Source organism: Mauremys mutica, chromosome 16 (genome assembly GCF_020497125.1).
Source record: "Mauremys mutica isolate MM-2020 ecotype Southern chromosome 16, ASM2049712v1, whole genome shotgun sequence".
In the NCBI taxonomy this organism is placed as follows: Eukaryota; Metazoa; Chordata; order Testudines; family Geoemydidae; genus Mauremys; species Mauremys mutica.
The window spans coordinates 27,165,739-27,180,393 of NC_059087.1; the positions used below are offsets into that span (position 1 = coordinate 27,165,739).

General features: G+C 57.3%; 1 protein-coding gene across 6 annotated transcripts in view; it reads left to right on the forward strand.

Annotated features, from left to right (window-relative positions):
* Positions 1-704: 704 nt before the first annotated feature.
* Positions 705-14,655, forward strand: part of SLC8B1 (solute carrier family 8 member B1) — a 54,902-nt gene continuing 40,951 nt past the window's right edge. For 3 of the 6 annotated variants that reach the window (XM_044989466.1, XM_044989467.1, XR_006573812.1), the window contains exons 1-13: positions 705-1,955; positions 6,196-6,348; positions 6,685-6,737; positions 7,417-7,474; positions 8,466-8,571; positions 9,168-9,335; positions 9,508-9,615; positions 9,729-9,791; positions 10,193-10,323; positions 11,224-11,365; positions 12,251-12,372; positions 12,777-12,930; positions 13,826-13,906. In XM_044989466.1, coding sequence (XP_044845401.1) covers positions 1,764-1,955; positions 6,196-6,348; positions 6,685-6,737; positions 7,417-7,474; positions 8,466-8,571; positions 9,168-9,335; positions 9,508-9,615; positions 9,729-9,791; positions 10,193-10,323; positions 11,224-11,365; positions 12,251-12,372; positions 12,777-12,930; positions 13,826-13,906 — 1,531 coding nt within the window. In that variant the 5' untranslated portion in view covers positions 705-1,763. The remainder of the gene's footprint in view (positions 1,956-6,195; positions 6,349-6,684; positions 6,738-7,416; positions 7,475-8,465; positions 8,572-9,167; positions 9,336-9,507; positions 9,616-9,728; positions 9,792-10,192; positions 10,324-11,223; positions 11,366-12,250; positions 12,373-12,776; positions 12,931-13,825; positions 13,907-14,655) is intronic. The other 3 variants (XM_044989468.1, XM_044989471.1, XM_044989470.1) reach the window with 3 other exon arrangements.

Below are 14,655 nucleotides of genomic sequence, written 5' to 3' on the forward strand. Positions count from 1 at the left end.
TCAAAACAAAAGGTTTGGATTGACCTGAACCAACTTTTGGAGGGATTTTCAGTCTATGAACATTTTCAAAATTTAGTAAAAAGCGACAAAGAGTCCTGGGGCACCTTACAGACTGACAGACTTATTGGAGCACGGCACGCGTCTGACGAAGTGCGGATTCACCCGTGAAAGTTTATGCTCCAATACATCTGTTAGTCTATAAGGTGCCCCAGGACTCTGTGTCGCTTTTTACAGCTCCAGACTAACACGGCTCCCCCTCTGATACTTCAAAATTTAGATATTTCATCCCACATTGGGATGGGAATAACGTCCCAACATCTCAAAAACGTAACCGAATGGGGAAACCGTTCCCCGTCCATCTCCAGTCAGCTCAGATGCCATCCCTAGCTCTGTCACTGGCTGCCTACCTGCTGTCGTCAGTGCCCCGCTCTGTGCCTCAGTTTCCCCCTGAGAAGGAGGAGGGTGTTGCTATTGACCCACCTTTGTAAAGCAGGCTGAGATGGCTAAGGTGATTATTGTTAGAGGAGTAGGGGGAGGCGTAAAGAGGAAAATTATTAAACTCCAGAGGCATGACCCCCGCCCCCAACCATTTCTGTTCAGAGTTTGTGTGGAGATCTGTGGGGGGCAGCGGGAGGAAAAGGGAGCCTGGCCCTTTAAGAGAGGCTGGCCCTGTCCGTGTCTGAAGAGGGAAGAGGCGGAGGGGGCTCGGCAGCCCGGCCGCGCGTTAGCCCGGCCCCGTGCAGGAAGCCGGCGGGCGAGCATCGCAATTCAGCCCGGATCTGGCTGCGGGGAGGGCGGCTCGCTCCGGCTCCGGCCCCGGCCCGGCCCGGGGGTTCGTATTTGGAAAGTTTATGGCCCGGATTAGCCGCGCCCGAGCTGCCCCGGCGCCGCGGCTCAGGGTCCAGAGCCGGTGAGCTCAGGGGTGGCCCGGTTCAGCTTTTGCAATGTCCAAGTTCTGTCCCGCCGCGCGGGCGCCCGGGGTCACCGCTGACAGCCCCGCCGGGCCCCCCCGCAGCCGTGTTTGCTCCCCGGCGTGCTGCTGAGGCGGCCGTTTTGCAAGCCCCGGGCGGGGAGGACGAAAAGTCCACAGGCTTCGGTGACACCTTTCCAGCTGCGGGGGGGACCAGATTTCCCTTCGCCTCCCTGCGGCGTCCTGCGGCCTGGATATAACCCCCCGGCCCGGTCACCCCTCCCTCCCCTGGGCTGCACAACTGCAGATGAAACCGGGCGGCGACTCCGCCGCCCCAGCCACAAAGTGCAGGAGGGCCCAGGCCTCTGTGCCTGCAGAATGGGCCGGGGGCTTTGAAGGGTCCTGGGGCTGGTCAGACAGGAGCCAGCCACGGTCCCTGCCATGCTGCGGGCAGGACAGGGCTGGGCCGAGGGGGAGGACATGCTGCCTGCTTTACTTTCGCTGTAGTTTTTTTTTTTTTTTTTTTAAACTTCCTTGTATTTGTTCATCTTTGGCTCCTGCCCGGATGCTGAGAGTGGAGTTAAGGAGCTCTGCCTACTTTAGTGTCTTCGCCTTCTTCTCTCCGCAAGGGAAGCGGCGTATAAAGGAATCCCAGGCATTGCTGCGGTAAAAAACATTCATTAGCCGCTGGGTTACTTCTCTGTTTCCATCAACGGCTGAAATTGCAAAACTGACCAAACGTCCCAGACACCCAAGGAAACAGATGTTGGAGGCGACTGATCCAGGCAGAGAAGCCGAGGTGCCGTAAGCCCAGGGCCTGGCTTTAGGGGGAGAGCCCAGACACTGCGTCGGGATGGCCCTGGGGCCTGTGGGCCAGAGGGCTTCCTGCATTCTGGGGGTGCTTTGGACGCTGAGCTGCGGGGCTGGTGCTTCTGGAGCTGACGCTGGATCACGGGGTGTTGGGAGCCGAATGCCCCCCCAGCTGGAAATCGGGAGCAAGTCTGATGGCATCCGGTATGCCCAGCACCAGGACAGGCCTGCAGATGTAAGTATCTGAGATCTTTGGGTACAGGGACAGTTCAGATTGACAGAGCCCTAGAAAAGTGCTAGAAAACTTCCTCAGGATGTTAAAGATCTGGGGCCAGATTCTCTGCTGGTGTAAATCAGCAGCGCTACATTGGCATCAGCTGAGAATAACTTCTAGTGCGTGGCTAATACAGCCCTCCCTGTGGTACCTAATGTGGCTCCTCCAGAGAAGGGAATTGCTCCAGCAGAGCATAGGGGTGGGACTGTTACAGGTCTTCACTGGGGCGCTACAACCTGACCTATTTGTACAGTGCTCTGAGCCGTACGGGTGGAAAGCACCGGCGAAGAGCTGGTATTATCCTGGAGCAGCAGCCGTGCTGCACTTGGTTTGCAGAGACCATGAGAGATTAGCTGGAAGTGAGCGCAGCATTTGCAGTTCCAAGACAAACGGGGGGATGGCATTTGTGCCTGCACCTACCCACAAGCTGCCATGGGCAAGCGAGCCGGCAGGATACTGACTGGGCACTGCACGGGTCACATCTGTATTAGTAAGAGAAGTGAGGTCAGTGTTCATGCTAGTAAATAAATGAGCGATAGGATAGGAAGGGTGAGCGACCTGCCCCTGCCCACAGTCCCCCTATAGAGAGGCCTGGAGGAAGAAATAGCGGCCTCTGGTCAAAGCTCATTAACATATCGACCTGTCCTGCTTGATTTGGTCACAGGCCCCCGCTGAGTCAGCAGGTCGATGTCAGACCAGCCAAGCAGAAGTTCCATTTACCGATTTGTTAGCGTGCGGTGTAATATTATGCCATTGAGTAGAGCATTAACGAGAGGAAATGATTGAGACAGGCTGCTGGGGAGCAATGCAACTGCTTCCCAACCGCACATTAATGCTCTGGCGTTAGCCATCATTGACCTGGTCGTGGGACAACATCTCCCTGAATTACAGGGTTATGAATTCCCCAGGCTGGCTGGTGCTGGCGGAGGTAGTCCAGCCCCTCCCTTGGCTGGATGTTCTCCCCCCCACCCCACTGCTCCAAGGCTAGCAGTTGCAGAAATTTGCTGATCCTGTATTTTTTTTTATGCTGGTTTGGCAGGCCGGGGACTTTTGCCACAGTCTTTCCATGTGTTTTTTGTCAGGAAGTTGCTCTGAAACTGGTGCTAAGCGGAAGTGACCTGTTCCTTCGTTATCGGGCGGGTGGTGTATGTGTGTTAAGACTAGCGTTCTGCCAAGCACATGATTTTTCCAACTGTGCTAAAATCCACATGCATTACTTGGATGGTCTTGAAAATTGCTGGCTCGGGTGGGATCCAGGGTAGCATTAATGGTCCAACTCTGAGTTCATTTGAGCCAGGCCGCTTTAAAGATCCAGCCAGCTTGAAAGAAATAAGTGATCCCCATAACGTCAACATTTTATAGTTCTTATAACTTTTTATACAGATAACACAGTGTGGGAGGTGCTGTGACCCAGTGAGTTAGAGAGTGTGTGGATGCAGGACGTGGGGTAGGAGCCATGTGTGGAGGGCATGAGTTAGATATTAGCTGTGGAGCCGAAAGAGCTGTATTCTAATCTTGGCTCTGAGCCTTGCCTGCTGTTGGACAGTATCAACTCTAACCCCCATGATTCTTCACTCTCAGCTACTGGTATAAATCATGAGCGAATCCTCTGAAATTGCTAAAGCCCCATGAGTGCGAGAGGAGAACCGGGGTCCTTTAGCAAGTAATAAAAAGCAGTTGTAAAGGGGGGGGGTTACTTGCTGCTTTTGGAGGGGATGGTACATTAGTTCCTATAGCTGAGGGTTCCTAGAACACCCACTGGGGTAAGCTCTAGGGAGGTAACATGGAAGAAAGACTAATCAGACTGATGGGATTAAAGTTTCTTATCCCAAGGCAGGGTCAGGCCCGAGACAGATGCTTTATGCCACTGGAAAGCACAGATCCAAGTCTAGCTCTCTGGATTTGCAAGACCGCTGCCCCTTTTAAAGCTGGGCTGTTGCAGGATGGCGCTCTGCAAACTCTGGGCTTTGCTGGCCCAGCACATGGCTGGAAACCCATCCAGCACCTTACGGCTGATGCCTCCGGATTGTTTGTGAAGATCCCCAGCAGAACCTGTCCTTGTGGAGCAGAGCGCACGCGAGAGAGAGCTGTGCATTCATCCTGGCCTCTCTGAGGAGGAAGGACTTGGAAAGGATGCCAGCAGCATCCACAAACTTATGGGAGTTCCTAGGAGCTTGATCTCTTCTGACAGTTACCTTGGGCTGTCCCGTTAGGTTCAGTTCGTTCGCATCTAGCACTAGCTCAGGACTGATTGATGGACGGCAGCCTTCCCTCCCCAGAGCAGCCTAACTCAGCGGCTGAAAACAAATCAGCGCAGCTCTTCCTTTGGGGGGCCAGGCCTGAGGCGGACTGGACCGGGCGTGTACTGGCTTTAGTCTTCCCAACTCCCCCCTGCAGTGACATTTTCATACCAAAGACACCAAGCTTCCTGCAGCAATCAAACCCATCTGTGACTGGCTGCTCCCCGCATGTGTGGGAATGCAGTTAGGCCAGGCAGTGCTGGGCCTGCCTAACCGGGCACAGTAGCTGGGTGTTTCTCAGCTGATTAACGATGCTGGCATTGTATTTAAATGGTGAATAATGAGGCTGGGAGGTTAACGTCCCTGGTCACCTTTATCTTTGTGCTGGAATGTCTGGCTGGATGCAGGCTGTAAACACAGCTCTGCCTGGGTGATCCTGTCTCCGCTGAGGACTTTCTAACCCAGCAGCCAGGCAGGCTGCACTCATGTCACAATGTCAACGTCCTGGCTTCCCCTCAGTCGCTCATCATATCCCACTGGCGCATTGCATGCTCCTGGCTAGGCAAACACACCCCAGCATTCCCCGTGCTCACACTCTCCCCTGATGTGCAAAGAGGGGAGAGCACCCCCTGCCCCTACCCAAAGGGCTGCCCCAGCGACACTCGCTGTGTTCTGGCTGGCACAACGGTCCTTCAGAGAGAGAGAGTGAGCGTGAGTGTAAAATGATCCCATGAAGCCAGGGCTGGAAGAATTTAAGAAATTCCTCCACCCAAGCAAGGGCTCTGAGGGTGACAAATTCTCATCAGGAGCAGTCTGCCCTAGAAACACCACAATGTCAGGGAACCTGACTGCAGCTCAGTCGCCCCCCTCGCCTAGTTACAGACCTGGTTCCTTTCTCTGGTGTATATCACCAACACCCACTCAGGGCGGTGCTCTGTCCCCTCCCCTCCCCCAGCCCCGAGGGATTCTCTTTCCTTCCTGTGTTTGTACAGCACCTAGCACAAGGGAGTCCTGATCCATGACTGGGACAGCGCCTAGGCACTACCACAATACAAATAATAAATCATACCAGCAGCAGAGGCTCCTGGGTTAAGATTCAGAGGGCCCAGGTTCGCTCCCCGCTGCCGGTGAGGTGTTCTCACAGGCTGTGCCTTCGCTGTAGCTAGGCCAAACCAAAGCGGGCAAAAAGGGACCTGTAATTCTCCACAGAGGTGCAGCTCCACAGGTGGCGGCAAGGATGGGAGAAGTGGGGTTTTCACCACATGCTCTGGCCAGCCTTAGACAAATGCTGGAGCCTCGTCTCCACAACAGTGACGCAGTTGCCACTTCCGGGGTGCAGCGTGGCTGGAAAATTCCAGGTCCCCCTTTGAGCAGTGTCACTGAGGCCTTCGTCAGATACCAGGGTGATGGGCACCTGTAACAGTGCCAGCTCTGTCATGGTGCTGCTGGGTGACCTTGGGGAAGTCACGCCCCCCTCTCTGTGCCTCAGTTTCCTTTCCCTCATTGTCTTAGTTTAGATTGTGTGCTCCTCAGGGCAGGGAGTGCCTCTCACAGCTGCTTGGCACCTACTGTCATACAAGTGACACGAGTGAGTGCTTTGAGAGCACGTTTCAGCCCTAGAAATCAAAGCACTTGACCAGTGAAGCCACTATTATCATCCCCATTTTACAGGTAGGGAAACCGAGGCCCAGAAAGAGGCAGTGACTTGCCCAAAGTCACTAAGCAGGTTAGAGTCAAAGCCAGGAATAGAACCCAGGTCTCCTGAGCTGCAAACCAGTGCCCTACCCACTAGGCGATGCTGCCTCTTAATGAGGGTAATGGTACGGGGCAACAAACACCATCCTGCAGCCATTTACCTACCAGCTCAGAGTGCCCAGGTGGCCGAGGCTTTTCCGGGTAGGCCTCAGCTGCACCCTGGCTTTCGGCGGGAGCTTGATCTGTGACTCCTCCTCTGTTGGCAGTGCTGGGAAGTGCGGACCCGGAACAGCTCCGAGTGGTGCCACTTCATCCGGAGCACCCCGGACTGCCAAACGGACAGCGGCTTCCTCAACTACCTGAACGGGGTCTTCTGCCTCTTCCCCTCGGGGCTGCTGCCGCTGGCGGTGACCCTCTATGTAAGGATCCTCCCCGGGGAGGCCCTGCAGGGAGGGTTGTGAAGGGAGAGCTGGAGGGAGGAAGTGACTCACCCGCTGGCCGGTGTTACAGACGGGGCATTACACACCATGGGGTGACCTGGCCCCTCGCCCTATGGACACCCAGGGGCGAGCAGGGAGAGGCTCCGGAAGTGCTGGGGGCTGGGTCCAGCTAAGGGCCAAACATTAGCTGCTTCTCCCCGTCCCCTTTTTCTCCCGCTGTTTTTTTTTGGGGGGGGGGGGGATTACCCAAAAGCCCCCGGGTTTCATCTTTGCCCCTGTCCCGCCCTTTGCTAATTCACTGTTGGCTTATTGCAGGGGCTCTGGCTGCTGTATCTGTTCCTCATCCTGGCAGTGACAGCCGAGAAGTTGTGAGTAGCTGCTGGGCCCGGTTCCTCCCCCCCGTGGGAGCAGGGTGCTGCGGGCAGAGAACCCCCCCGGCCAGGACAGCTTCACTTCTCTGTCCAGCCAAGGTTAAGGCCCGAGCAGGGCTAGAAACTGACACATTCTAGTGGCCAGCAGGGTGGTTACACTCCCTGCAACCGCTGCCCTGGATGCCGTAATGGCCAGAGCTGCCTCAAACCCTCATTCCCCAGGCACGCCCCCCTTTGCGATGAGAGAGGGATGGCAGATCCGTGCTCTGCTGGCAGCGTCTGACTCCTCTCTCAGGAGTCCCCCACAGAGACAGGGGCTCCTAATCTAAGAAGTCACAAACCGAATGAGGTTGACGGGCTTTGTGGAGGACCCTCGTGGCTGTTGGTTTGCACTTAGGATGCAGAGGGGCTGCAGGTTAGGACTGAGGGGCATCGACAGAGCTGGGTGTGGAGGGAGGGTGGGACTGGAGTAGCGGGGGGTGAGGGGGGAGTCCATGCAGTGGGGTGCAGGAACTTTCCACAGCACCTTGTTTATACCTCACTGGGTCACCAGCCCCTGCCAGGCCCAAGCCTTGGCATTTACTCGCTGCTAAAACGCAGACTGGATTGTCCCCACGCCGGCTCCAGGACTTGTGAATCGTTCGATTGTACCGGCTTTTGTCTTCTCTCTCTCCAGCTTCTGCCCCAACTTATCTGCGATCTCCACCAATCTGAGACTGGCCCACAACGTAGCAGTATCCTTCCGCTCACCCATCTCCCGGGGCACGGGCTGGGGAAGCCAGTGAGGGCCAGCTTCAAACACCGTGGAGGAAGCTCCTGAGGAAACGTGCCGAGAACGGACTGAGCGGGAGCCCAGCCCTGGCACTGCTGAGTTATGGGCGAGGGGGGCATTTGTGGCAGGGCTGTGCTAGAAGGGGCCACCTGGCCAAAGCCAGGCGCTGTTTGATACGTTTTCCAAGCCGTGGAAATGATGGCTTGCGGGGAGCCCATTAGAACATTAACCTTCATTCCCTGGGCTAGCCAGTTACTAGCCACAGGACAAACCTCTGAGCCAAGAGCTGGTATGTAAGAGTGGGGCAGGAAAAGAGGGTGGCCTCCGTGAGTCCAGGTGCAAGGGGGTCTTGGCTGCTAGTCACCCTCCTTTGCAAAGAGTTCAGAGGTCTACGGCTGAGATGGCGTAAGGGGGCAGGGGATTTGCAAAAGCCTCAGTGCTGGTCTGACTAACTCTGCTCCTGGTGAAGCCACAGGGAGTTTTGCCCTGGACTTCAATGAAAGCAGAATGAGGTTGGTGCTGTCCAGACTCTCATGCACTGTTGCAGAGCCAGGCTGGGGGCCATGCGGCTCTGATCGCTGTGGTAGTGTCACTCTCTGGTCCCCTGCACTAGCTTCCATGCAGAGACATTTCCCAACGGAGGGCCGCAGCATTATCCCCATTTTACAGAAGGGGTAACTGAGGCACAGAAGTCACCCAGTAGGCCAGTGACAGCGTGGGGAGTGCAACCTGGAGCTCCTGATTCCCAGTCCAGTGTGCTGCACACTAGATCAGACTAGCTCTCAGCTGTGCTCCCCCAGTGGGAATTCCTCAGGAAGGGCCTGGATTGCTGGAGCAGGCAGCAGCGCTCCTGTGGGCCCGGGGCTGGCTTGTCTGCACGTGGTGGGAGCGAGGGAGGGGAATAGATTGGAGACAGTGAAGTGTCAGCCCTTCCTTGACGTTCTCCTCTCCATGGCGTCACCTTCCTGGCCTTTGGGAACGGCGCGCCCGATGTCTTCAGTGCTGTGGTGGCATTCTCCGACCCCCGGACTGCCGGGCTGGCTATCGGCGCTCTCTTTGGTATGAAATGGCACCTCCCCCTCCCAAGGACCCCCAGCGGGCCCAGCCCCAGCTCGTCAGTCCCTCTCCCTGCATATCTCCTCCCTCCACTGCCCATGGCTCAGCTTCCTTCCTGGGGGGTGTTTTCCCTGGATCCGTTCCAGGCCCGATGGTTTCATAGCACCAGCCCGCAGCACGGTGCCTTGCTAACCAACTCTCCCTCACCCCCAGCATCTTGGCATAGACTATCCTTACATGGTGGGCATGGTGTCCTGACTTCTGTCCCCCCAGCCCCACTCTCCAGTAGATGGGGGGGCCTCCTCTGAGATAATCATTGGTGCTGATGCAGGGCGTGGCCAGCAGGAGGTGCTGTAGGGTCAGCGTGCCTGTCAGCTCCTTGCTCTGAGGGCTCTGGTCCCGCAAGGTAGCAGGAACTCAGCGGTGGCTTTGCAACCCAGTCCCTCTGCCCTGGGCTTGATGCCAGGTGTGTTCCATTCGCCAGCTGCCCACCCGCAGACATGCCAGGGCAGCGGGAGGTGGCCAGCAGCTCAGTGGCAGGGAGCCGGTTTCCTGCCAGCTGCCCAGCGGTGCTGACTGGGCCCCGTTTGTGTTCACAGGCGCAGGCGTGTTTGTGACCACGGTGGTGGCCGGCGGGATCGCCCTGCTCAAGCCCTTCACGGTGGCCTCCAGGCCGTTCCTCAGGGATGCCATCTTCTACATGGGGGCCGTGTTCCTGACCTTCACGATGCTGTACTTCCGGAGGATCACGCTGGCGGGGGCGCTGAGTAAGTCACCGGCCGGCAGCCGGCAGATCTGGGGGGGCGAGGAGCCAGTGGCAATAACCACCACCAGGGGGAGCGCAAAGGGGCGGCTGGCGGAGGGCGAGATCCTGTGGCTGAGGCGGGCGGCGTGGACGGGGGAGGCTGAGAGTGAAGCTATTTCCCCCTCTCTGGCCAGGCTACCTCGGGCTGTACATCTTCTACGTTCTGACAGTCGTGATCTGCACTTGGATTCACAGGCGGCAGCGTGGGGAAGGGTTGTCCCCTGCCGGCTCCGGCCAGCCAGGTAAGGGAGCTGCCATGCAGGGGACCCATCAGGCCTCCTGGGTCCCCACAAACCACTCACGCTCTCGAGCTCCTTCAACATACCCACCTCCCCCCTTCTCTCATCTCCTCCAGATCGTGCGTCCGACCCGGAAGATGAGGATTCCCTCTCCTCCAGCGTTCACAGCGAGGAGTACGGTAGGTCTTGTCCTGGCCAGGTGGGGCTGCAGGGGCCAACCGGGACATGCTCAGCATTGTCCACCTCCATCGTCATGAGTGGGCCATGAGCATCTGCGCTATTTCAGTGGCTCCCCGATCGGCCGTGCTTGTGCTCAGTCAGTGGGAAGCCTGGGGCTTGGTGAACAGGGAGAATGGATTTTCCTTGTGTGTCAGGACAGAGCCATCCCAGGCCAGAGCTGGGTTGAGGAACGAGCACTTACACCCCTGTCCCCAAAAGGGGCTGATCACGCACCAATCCCCTTGGCAAATTTTGGACAGAAGAAGAAGAGCCTCCCAGGGACGTAGGGTCCAGCAAGGTCCTTGTAGTCTGTGAAGCTTAAGAAACCCAGCCCAGCTCAGCCTTTGCGCCTCTCTTGCAGAGGAGGAATACCGGCCCCTGCTCCCCTCCGAGGAGGGGACTCTACAGATCCTGACCAACTCCATGAACCCTCTGGATCGCAGGAAGTGGAGGAGGAAATCCTGCTACTGGAGATTCCTCAAGGTTTTCAAGGTGCCTTGGTCACAGCCCCTTGTGACTCCTCTAGCGTGTGGGGCGGGAAGCTGGGCTTGTGGTGCAATCTGGGGCGTGCCGTAGACATGGGACACCCAAGGAAACAGAACATCCTTGCTGCTGACACAGACAGGTCCCCTCTCTCGTTCTGCCAGCCCACTCCCAATGAGGGTAGAGAATCATCCTAGGTCTCCCTTCAGCACAGAGAGGGGACCAGCCTCTCACAGTGCAGCTCGTGAAGGCTGGACACTTGAGCGATCTGGCTGAGCTGTCAGGAGCCTGCTACGATGCATCTCCGGAGCAGCCTGCCCTATATCTGCTGGACACGAAAGTAGGGTTGCTGGTCCAGTAGGCAAATCTCTCAGAGGTGGCCTGGATGTGAACTGGGGATAGAAGTGAAGGCTCCCAGCTCCCACTCCACCAGTCACTTTCTAAGGCCTCACCCCACATCCACCGGCGAAGTGTCCGGGTCACTCACAGGAGTCCGGCTGGGTCCCCCAGGGCTGCAGTGAGCTCTTCACACTCCTCTTAGCCGAGAGAACTCTCCAGGCAGGGGAAGGCCAAGCGCAGAAGTCGCAGCCCAAACAGTGAAACTTGGGTACCTAAAGGGAGGCAGCCCAAATCCACGGTTGGGCACCTCTGTAAATGGCCTGTTTTCAAAAAGGGAGTCCCCCTCCCCCCACCGAGAACAGGCCGGCAGGGATCGGCCTTTGAAAACGTTGGCTGGTGTTTCTGTGGGGATCTGCTGGGGGCCACACGAGAGCTCTCCCCCCAAACCTCTGGCTTTGGAGAGAGGGAGTTCTGCGAGGCTGGGGTCCGCGCGGAGAAGGCTGCTCTCTAAAGCCCACCTGCAGGTTCAACCTCATGTAAGCTGCCTCCTTGGGGGCGGTCTCTTCCCAGCTGCCGGTGGAGTTCGTGATGCTGCTCACGGTGCCCGTGGTGGATCCCGATCAGGAGGACCACAACTGGAAAAGACCCCTCAACTGCCTGCACCTGATCACCAGCCCTTTGGTCTGCATCCTCACGCTGAAATCTGGTGCCTGTAAGAACCTGGCGAGCTCCCAGCAGTACCCCCTTGGCAGAGCCCTGGTCCCACGTGTGGGCATTCCACGGCCATAGGCGGTGCAGCTCGCCCGGCTTTGCAGCTGGAATCGAAGGGAGCAAGCGCAGCAGCTGCACCGTGTGTCTGGCCAAGGCCGCTGGAGCGATCGCTCAGGAAGTCGAGGCATTGCTCAACTGATCCTCAGGCCACTTCCCTCTCGAGTCCCAGCGTCTGCTGGGCACCGCTCGGCCGTTCTCGGCGGTGAGCTAGAGGAACTGAGCACTGTGCTGGGGGCTGGCAGGAGAGCAGAGGCCCTGTTTGCTTTGCCGGGGTAGGGGAAAAAAAATCAAGACAAGGGGTTTTAGCCCAAGATGTCCCTAATCCAGTATAGTTGTGCACTGTTTCTATCAGCACTGGACCTCCCCCCACACCACCCCAAACCCACCCAGAGGTGGCTGCATTTCAGTGCTGGGGGAATCCTCAGCTGCTTTACAGCTGGTAGATTTGGCTTTGCTGCTCTGACCGCCCCACCCATGCCGGTGGTGTTGGGGGACGAGGTGGGGAGAGTGCGGAGTGCATTGGACTCTGGGAGTCCGCACCAGCAGAACTGCCCCTCGGGGGCCACAACAAGCTCTTAGGCTAATTTAACTTGTACGAAGGATCCTGACCAGACACAGGTTCGGGGGCTTGGAGGCCCCTGGCAGCCCATCCTTGAGCTCAGCTGAGGACGGAGACCCTGCTTCCTTCCATGGGTCCCTGGTGGGTCCCTCCGTGCTCTGAGGGGCAATTGGTACCCACCTTGCCCAGTTGGCATTAGGCTTTCCCAGCACCTGGACGTGCTGATCCTCATCATGGCTCTCTCTCCCCCTCCCTACCCCCCTGCAGATGGGCTGTATAAAATCCAGGGGGTCTTCCCAGTCTGGGGCCTGGGAATCCTGATCGGTGCTTTCCTGGCTGCTATTGTCTTCTGCACTACAAAGAACGAGGAGCCGCCCAAGTATCACTGTGTAAGGACCCCTGGCATCACAGCCTCCATCCGCCCCTCCCTGCCCGACAGCTCTGTGGCCGAGGGGGACACCGCCCCTCCCAACCCTTCAGCTCTGTGGCCACGAGGACCCCACTCCGGCCCATCTGCCCCTCTTCCACCCAGCCCATGTCCGGGAAGAGCCACAGGCCTGGCTCATGTTCTGGCTGCCTGTGGAGAAAGCCAGGCAGGGAAAGGACCCCAGCCTCACTGCGAGGCAATGCTAGCTGGTGAACTGCCCCTTCAGAGAGGGAGGGAGGGAGCCAGGCTATGCCCCAGCGCTGGGGTGAGGAGGACATTACAGAGCTGCCCCAGAGGCTCTTCCACCCAGCCTGGAGGCACGGATCTCAGGGTGGACCTGCGCTCACTTGCTCTCTCTCCTGGCAGGTGTTCGCCTTCCTGGGTTTCTTGGCCAGCGCCCTGTGGATTAACGCAGTCGCTACGGAGGTGGTCAACGTCCTGCGGACCTTAGGCGTGGTCTTCCAGCTGAGCAACACCGTGCTGGGCCTGACGCTGCTGGCCTGGGGGAACAGCATCGGCGGTGAGCGGATCCATGCGCGCGGCAGAGAGGCGGATTTCCCAGCGCAGGCTGGACGGTCCTGGGCAGCATTTGCTGGCTCTGGAGCCAGGGGCAGGCCAAGCAGGAGGGACTTTAATTTGGGTCCAGCGTGTAGTCAGCTGTATCCAAACCCCGGCAGAGTGACCTTGGCAGCTGGTGTGGGTGGAGGACACACGCCTCTCTGATCTCCAACAGGAGGACGTGGTGGGTTAAGCTTGGAATTCATGCCTCCCAGTGGCAGTATCTTTATGGCTTCCATTGCCACCGTTACACCAAGAGTAGCCACCAGCTGTTTTGCACACGTGGCATCCTTAATAGAGGATGTCCCCTTCAATCCCGGCACCGAAGGCTGCCATGTATTGGGAAATCCAGGATTTTGCCACTGTATTGATCTCGCTGCTCTTGATGGCGGTAGCTACGTGGTGGCATTTCCAGCAGGAGGTTATGGCAGGGAAGCAGCTTCCAGTGCTACAGACCACTTAGGAGCTGTTAGCCTGTGTCCTCTGCTTGTCTCCACGGAGGTGCCAGGGCTCCATTCCCAGCAGGCTGTGCCAACTCATGCACAAGAGTCATGGTTTTCTGGTGCAACCTGCATCTAAACCAGGAGGTGAGGGCTGCATCTCCCCCAGGACTTTTCCAGTGCACCTTTGGATACACACCGTCCTCTGTGCAGCATGGCTGGGACTGCATGGCTGAGGAGTGAGCCAGTCCTCAACCACAAAAGCATTCATGCAGCATCCAGATCCCACTTAGGGACACCTCAAAAGAAGCCCACCTGTAGAGATTGAGCCTTCCTCACGCTGAGTCTCATGAGCTTAGAGGTTGCCATCTGCAACACTGGCGCATGCAGACGATGTTTGTTGTTCTTCCTTTGCAGACACTTTCTCAGACCTCACCATGGCGCGGCACGGATACCCCCGCATGGCCTTCGCTGCTTGCTTTGGGGGCATCATCTTCAGTATCCTTTCAAGCTTGAGCTCCTTTGGGCAATTGCTAAATCAGGCAGCATGGCCTAGTGGATAGAGCTCTGGACTGAGCCGCAGGAATCCTGGGTTCTGTTCACAGCTCTGTCACTGACTTGCTGGGTGACTTTGGGCAAGTCTCCGTGCCTCTATTTCCCCATCTGTAAAACAGGGATAACAATACTGACCTCCTTTGCAAAGCGCTTTGAGAGCTGATAAAAGCTAGGTGTTATTAAACTTGTGCCTAGGGATTTTCCTCTGCACAAGTTTACAACTCCCTGTTTTTTCCATCTAGCTGTGTAGCTACAGGGGTCAGGATCACGGACTGGTGCAGACCCCACACTCGTCTCTTAGGAGTGTGTAGCTCTGCATGCTGACACGTATAGAAGTCCCATGCAACTGCAGTTGGTCCAGGATCCCTCACAGGAGGTGTGATGTGGGTAGGGTGGCTGGATGCACGAGCCCTCTGTTTCCAGAGTGAAGCCTAGGTTAGGAAGGAGCCTTGGGGATGTATGATTGAGGCACTCTGGCAGAGCTGTGCCAAGGAAACTTACATGGACTCTGCCTGGTGTTAGCATGGGCTTAGCTTTGATTTTTAGTGCAATGACCCACCCGCCATCCCTGCCCAACATAGTCACAAGCCGAGCCAATCGTAAATCACAGATTAAGTTGGACTTAGAACTTCAGGTTTTCAGTGTGGCAGGCAGACCGTTAACCCTCGTAGGATCCAGGGCTGGTAGGCAGC